Source organism: Vipera ursinii (genome assembly GCF_947247035.1).
Source record: "Vipera ursinii genome assembly, chromosome: 1".
Classification (NCBI taxonomy): domain Eukaryota; kingdom Metazoa; phylum Chordata; class Lepidosauria; order Squamata; family Viperidae; genus Vipera; species Vipera ursinii.
The window spans coordinates 194680388-194687858 of NC_139512.1; the positions used below are offsets into that span (position 1 = coordinate 194680388).

At 39.4% G+C, this 7471-nt stretch overlaps 1 protein-coding gene across 1 annotated transcript; it reads left to right on the plus strand.

Annotated features, from left to right (window-relative positions):
- Nucleotides 1–3667: 3667 nt before the first annotated feature.
- LOC310644675 (uncharacterized protein) lies at nt 3668–6724 on the plus strand. The gene is made up of 3 exons (XM_083369922.1): nt 3668–4164; nt 4277–4429; nt 6070–6724. The coding sequence occupies exons 1-3, from the start codon at nt 4005–4007 to the stop codon at nt 6396–6398; spliced, it is 642 nt and encodes a 213-aa protein (XP_083226048.1). The 5' UTR covers nt 3668–4004; the 3' UTR covers nt 6399–6724.
- Nucleotides 6725–7471: the final 747 nt, after the last annotated feature.

Consider the following 7471-nt stretch of genomic DNA (forward strand, 5'->3'; position numbering starts at 1 on the left):
TGACTCATAATCTTCAACTGATGACAAAATTGGAAGCAACAAAAAATCATGGAGCTATCACTGAATCTGTCACTCCTCAGAATGATGGCCATTCAACCACCCGATGGATGACAACACACATGAAAGGTACTGAAGGGGAAATCAAGAGTGCCATTACTTTTCCTCAAGTCTCCTTGGAAGAACAGAGAATTCCAGTCCAATCTCTTAAAAGCATCCCAACAAAGATGCAGAAACAAATGCTTCAAATGCTGCTTCCTAATTCTGAGGTCTCCAAGAAAAAGGCAGATCCAATGGAATCTCCACAACACTTGGAACAGACCAAAATATATAAAGGAGAGCAGACGGACATTCCAGTGTATACGGCAGAGAATGGCGACACTGCTGTGCAAATAACTGTATCTGAAGGAATTAAGGCAAGCCCCTCCAAGTCTGCAATGGAAACCAAGTTCCATCAGACCTCGACTTTAGCCTCTACTGATATGCACCCTACTCCTCCTTTGAGGTCATTTAATGATCACTTGATGAGTATTTCCACAACACTGAATCCCCAAGTTACGCCTTCAAATTGCCTGATGAGAACTCAAATAAACACAGCTTTTACTACACAATACAAGAAGTCAGTAAACAAGAATAGAGAGCATTTGCAAAAGAAGCGGATCAAAACAACTTTGTATTCCTCTTCTAGTTGGTTGTCAACCAGTAGCATTCTCTTGAAAGTAAAAAATAAATCCTATGGTAAGTCCTGTTCTTTAAACTGTTTATCTCTGTGCTGGATCTGATTAAATGCCTTGTGCAGCTGAACTTTTTTTTTTTTAAATCCCATTTATATCCCACCCTTCTCCGAAGACTCAGGGCGGCTTACAATCTAAAGCACAATGTGCTTAGCAATAGCCTTCATTCTATGTATATGCCTGCTTATTAGGGCTTTCAGGCCCCCCCAAGCGGCATTATTACAAAGTCAGCTTATTGCCCCCAACAATCTGGGTCCTCATTTTACCTACCTCGGAAGGATGGAAGGCTGAGTCAACCTTGAGCCTGGTGGGACTCGAACCTGCACTAATTGCAGGCAGCTGGTGTTACTTAAGGAGGCATTAGCCCACTGCTCCACCAAGGCTCTTCCAACTGTGTTGGAACTGTGTTGGAAGATACAGAAATAATCCCAGAAGAACTTTGAGTTGTTTATTTAAGAAAACATTGCTTAATTACACTGAAGTTGGAATTCTCTGATCACAATAAATGTGGTACATGTTTTGAAAAAGTATATTTTAAAAGGTATTATCAAGAAAACTCAGCTGCTTCATATATTCAGTATTCCCTAAGCATTCACCAGCAATTGTTTTATTAAGGCTAACTAATGATTGTGTACATTACAAAAGGGAGACATCAAGAGCTTTGAAAGAAATATTGGTCTGAACCTTAAGAAGCCTGGATCCTAGACCCTTTAATACAGGTAGTCCTTGATTTATGACCACAATTGAGCCCAAAATTTTTGTTGCTAAGGGAGATGTTTGTTCAGTGAATTTTGCCCCATTTTATGACCTTTTCTGTCACAGTTGTTAAGTGGATCACTGCAGTTGTTAAATATGGAACATGGTTGTTTAGTGAATCTGGCTTTTCCATTGACTTTGCTTGTCAGAAGGTGGCAAAAGTTGATCACGTGACCCCAGGACTCTGCAACTGTCACAAGTACAAGTCAGTTGCCAAGCATCTGAAATTTGATCACGTGACCATGGGGGTGCTGCAATGGTCATAAGTGTGAAAAACGGTCATAAGTCACTTTTTTCATTGCTGTTGCAATTTCAAACAGCCACTAAATGAACTGTTGTAAGTTGAGGGCTACCTGTACTGGACAAGTATTTTTTCTATCTCCAACCTCCCATTTCTGGACACCAATAAAACAATGGGTGACTACTGCAAAGAGCCATTAGTAAAGCTGTAGTCAGATTTCAATCCTGGGGATGGATCTGAATCTGCATTAGTCACCTCCATGAATGATCTGCAGTGGGACTTGGATGGGGACAGTGGTCCATTTATCTTAGCTACTGGAGCGATCTGCCATTGTCTGGGTTGAGGTAACATCCGTTCAGTTCGTCTTTCATCAGCCATGGAGACTTAATTAGAGATTCTGGCTAGTCGCCAAGTCAGCCGAGCTTATTTCATAGGGTAGTTGATGTGTGGGGAAAATATAAAGAGGAACTATTATGTACGCCATTTTGAGTTCCCAGAAAAGAGTTGGGATATAAATGGATAAATCTGCCACACAGTTCTTGCTAACTGAGATTTTGATAGGATTGGAAATATTTCTGAGTGGCAAATTATTGTATTTAAGATGCTGGGAAAGAAAAGTTCTGTCCAGGTGCTAGACTGGTACCTTGTCATTTTTCTTCTTCCATAGAGACAAATCCAGGATTCAGATCTCATGAAAATTATTTTGTATTGAACTCTCAGCACAATCCTGGAGGTGAGGAACCTGTGTCTCCTCTCTCTCTCTCTCCTCACTATGTTTTCTTAAACTTTGCTTTCTCCTCTGTACAATGACTCTTAAATGGTTTAGCAATTGACTGTTATTAACAAAAGCTACTTATCCTTTAAGTAAGTACTTTTGAATAGGAGATTCTGATTTTTGCCAAAATAAATTTGGCAAAAAAAACCCTGGCATTTATAATATTTGTTATCTCAAAGCCTGTGCCGGATGGGGTCAGCTTTTCTGTCAGCTGTGACATTAAATTAGCAGATAAAGTCATCCCTATTAAATATCGGAGCACCCATAATCATTAGTCTCCTACTCTTACCATCTCCTATACTATCCATGCCACATATGGCTAGGATGTACCGTCCTACTTGCAGAAAAACTATACTAGGCTGCTTCCTTATAGTCTTTTTTTTAAAAAAGATGTACATAATGCATGTATTATCTGCCTTACTGTGTTTTGGCAACTTTGGGTTCTTCTACAGATCTTCTATTTGAAATAGTTTTTGAAATAGAACACAAAGGACAACTCCCACCTGTTGGAAGCGCTCTGGAAAAAGCTTTCATTGATTCCATTAAGCATCAGGTAAGAAAATCCATGATGCAGAACTTATTTTAAAACTGGATTGGGGAACGTGTGTGTGTGTGTGTGTGTGTGTGTGTGTGTGTGTATCTGTCTGTCTGTACATACACATACATATACAGTGTGTGTGTGTGTGTTTGTGTATACACATACAGTATATAAACAGTACACACTCATACACACACACACACACACACACACACACACACACACTTCTTGCTTCATTTGAAGGTGAGGAGAAAAGCATTTGGTCTTGGCAAATCAAGGGGATGTTAGTAACCAAAATTCAGCTGGTGGGCTGGATGATCAAGTTTAATATCTAATAAAATAATGGAATACAAAAAGAACAGTTAGGATAATTAAGGACATTTTGTAGGCTTCAGTTTGTATTCTGCCAGCTAGATAAAAAGATGCTAATGTCTCTTAGAAGATGATGCTCTAGTTAGTACATGTTTAAAGAGAATGAAACTCTTTTGGGGGGTTTTCCAGGTACAAGAGAGAGTGAAAATCTTCTCAAACAAAATCAAAGAATTCAAATTAAAGGAAATTACCATGAGAAAAGAAGAAAATGAAATGGACAGGTATGACAACTGAATACAGGTTGCCCTATGATGCTAGCAAACATTTCCTTCATATATCTCAAAATCAAGTATTATTTTCTGTCAACTCTATTTCTAAGGCATTGGGGGGGGGACTCAGAACAATATTCCTTAGGTCTTTTGTTGATAGTTCCCTTCCTATCTGAAATAAAATTGAAATCTCTTCTTTATTTTTCACTTATATAACGATGAAAATATGGATAACCCCTTAAATTAGAACACTTTAAGCGACTTACATTTTTCAGATCTGATCGAATTATACTTTTCAATCCTCCTGGTGGATACTGCCCCAAGATTTAGGGGAGCGGGAGCTAACTTTTTGGTTGAATGAAAAAATAAATAAGTTGCTTCCATGCTTATATGTAGACAAAATGGCCCAAACCTCATATTCGCATTCTGGTTGCATTTAACATCAGAAGAAAAGAACATATCTTACTTACTGAATTTTCAACTGGAAGATCTTAGTGGTGCATTTGTGGGAGATGGCAAGGTCCAAACTGTTTTGGTGAGAGGTAAGTGAGCAATTATTTCATTAATTAGGGAATATCAAATAAAAGTAGCCACTTCCATCTTTGGAAGCTTAATTGCTTATTAATGGAAAACTGTTTTGTCCCTGTATGTTAGATGTGAATGAATGCAACTCTGGAATTGATTTGTGTGCCAATGAGGCCATTTGTCTCAATGGAGATGGAACATACTCCTGCCAGTGTAAAGAAGGGTACGAGGACCGTTCTCTGACAAAATCGGGTACTCTGTGTGTTCGTAATCCACGATCAGGTGGGTCTTTATGATATTCTATCTATCCCCACCTCCTTTTGGGTACTTGGACGCAAAGAGGTTCTATCAAATGCTCAGTGATGATGTGCTGTTTATTTGCTGAGGCATAAAGGAATTGCCGTTAGCATGTTGCTTCACAAGAAAACAAAAGAAAAGAACTGAAATGGTTGAGGAATATGACAGAACCAGGAGACTGGGTTCTATTCCTGCCTTGGGCATGAAGCCAGCTGGGTGACCTTGGGCCAGCCACTCCCTCGCAGTCCTTATGAAGGAGTCAATGGCAAATCACTTTTGAAATCTTGCCCAGAAAACTACAGGGACTTGACCAGGAAGTCACCACACAGACTCAAAGGCACAAAAATAGCATCACATCACATTGCATCATCACAGCATCCTGTCATCACATCACATCACATTGCATCATGTAACATCCCATGACATAGTTGCCAAAAGTTCTTAGTGAATGTGAGGCCATTAGCAGGAGCCTAAGGTGATGCAATCTGTGGATTCTTCCTTGTTTCCCATCTCAAGGAAACACTTAGGCTGAAATATGTTTTTGGCTGATAATGCTTCCACATGATTCACCCTGTGATTCAGTCCTTTTATGCAAAAGGCTTCGCTTTCATGGGCTTCACAAGCCAGAGACAAAGCTCCACCACCTGCTTGCCATGGATGCCTCTTTGGATTTGAAATTCCCTTCTCAGCACAAAATTTTGTAGGGGCAGAGGTTGGTTTTTCTGAGAAAAAGCAGAGTTTATAGGAAAGTTTAAAAGCAAGCAAGTCAGGAAGAGTTTATCTTGACAACACTGCTACGCAATCTGCATTGGCAATTCAACTTGGCAACTTCCCGTGGCAGCTTCCGAGGCTGGTGGAGTAAGATTAGGCCATTGTAGCACCAATGAAACTCTGGAGAGGCTTTGATGTAGTTTTTTTTTTTTTTTTGATGTAGTTACACTTCAGCTCATATCATCTGAGAATATAATGATGAAGCCGGACATGGTTTTTAAAGTACTCCTTCCTTGCCATAGTATAATAGTTTTGAGATTTGACACACATACTCCCCACACACACACACACCAATATCATAAATGTGCATGCTAATTCAGCTGTCAGTCTAATCTTCCATTCCTGTTTCAGATTGGCTTTCATTATGCGCGTGGGGTATCAAGCCTTATTGAGGCCTTTTATAGATTCTCTTCCTGAATGAACAAATCAAAACATTTTAATGATAGTTGCAAAATTGCCTCAAATAGTGTACGGAGAGGTTTACTAACAAATGGTGGACAGTCAAGCAGTAGTTTTCACTGAAAAATTTTCAATGAAAATGTTCCAGCTATTAACTGTACTTCAAAAAGCTGCATGTTTTTGTAGAATTTACACTAGAGGAAATAAGTTGGACAGCTATTGTGAATGTAGTAAGGATACATCCATACTAACACTATCTGGCTTAACCCTAAAACTGCTTTGTCTGACATTACTCAGGGAAGCTTGCCTCATCCTGAAAGCAGTGAGACAGAAACAGAGAAGATTCAGTTGCCTCTAGAATTCCTAACCTGGTGCTTTAATCCGCTGACCAACATTTTGTATAGGAGAGCCATTTCCATGACTAGGTTGAACAAAACAGTCTTCTTTATCTGCAGGTTTGGATTCCTTCTACAGCTACACCGAGTTTATTGTCGGAATCACTGTTTTTTGCATCACTGTGTTTGTTGTGGTGATCAGTGTGCTCTGTACTATAATAAAGAAAAGGCGCATTAAAAAAGATATGCGGTTCCAAGAGGCTGCTTTGCCTGGGACGCCAGCAGAACCCCAACCAACAACTTTTGATCATAATAACATCCGTCAACTCCTTACTCTGGACCCTGCCCAGCTAAAGGTCAGAGCCAAACTATCAGAACTGCCCCTGCAATTGAGGACTGCCCCCAGTGAAACATACAGAGTATCTATCGAGCAGTCTGAACGTTTGTGAAGAACGAAAGGGAGGGGGGAAGCGCAAATAAGTTGCAATTAAACCCTTCTTTCCCCCTATTTCATATTAAACTTTTCTTTGTTGTGGTTGAGCAGATGCATTTTTTTGTTTCTTGATCGATTTTACGTAAGTTGTTACACCTTTCCCCCCCCCATCTATTTCTTCTTAACTTTAATGGAAATATAATGGAAATATAATGTTTTTTTTTCTCTTTAGATTTTTGAATATTGAATAGTCTGCCTGTCTTCATATGACAGATAGGTATGAATGTAACTATTGTTTGTGACTTGTTAATAAAATTGGCATTTTGTTGTTCATGCAACTCTACACTTTGGTTCGTGTTTTGGAAAGTTGCATAAGGAATGGGAAACTACGGATTAACTAGATGCAAATCAGACTATTATGGCTTATAGAAAAAATATGGTTGATTGTCACATGACATCCTGTTTTTCACCAGAAATATTTGATAGAGGCATAAGGTATAATGTGGTTATCACAATTTTGCTATGGCCACAGTCTTGGATTTCATGGAGAGAGCTGAACATTTTCTAACCATGCTTACAATTTCATGTGCTGGCTTTAGAGAATATTACAAAATAAATTGGAAGATACCATTCTTGCTAACCTCCCTGAAACAATTTATTTGTTCCTTAACCAGTTAAATTGTTGCCTTGATCAGCCTAAATGTCTATATAGAAATAGACATCGTGTATTTGTTGACTGGCTGCTGTTCCACAGTGCCGAGTGCAGGCAGGTCATGTGCAACTCATTTAGACAGCTGCTTTGTGAACTCCACTTTGCTCTGTCTTGACAACCAACCTCTAGCTTCCCTCAATAATGATGCTGGCAAGCAGAGCTGCCCTGAGCATTTTAATGAGGTCCAGGTTGAAAGCAGTGATTGCTTAATGCCTTTCCTCTCTCCAGCAGCATCTCGCCACCTCCCGAACTTACAGATTAATGTCCTAAGCACTACAGTGAGCCTTTTTTTTAAGGTGATGAAAAACGAAGTCAAAAATCTGGCATTATTCCTCCACCAGAAGCCATTATAACTATGCTGACAGTTTAATAATTGT

Coding starts and splice junctions, on each gene's coding strand:
- LOC310644675 (XM_083369922.1), top strand. CDS start 4,005: ATGCTTATATGTAGACAAAATGGCCCAAACCTCATATTCGCATTCTGG. Junction 4,165..4,276: donor CCAAACTGTTTTGGTGAGAG/GTAAGTGAGCAA, acceptor CCTGTATGTTAG/ATGTGAATGAATGCAACTCT. Junction 4,430..6,069: donor TGTTCGTAATCCACGATCAG/GTGGGTCTTTAT, acceptor CTTTATCTGCAG/GTTTGGATTCCTTCTACAGC.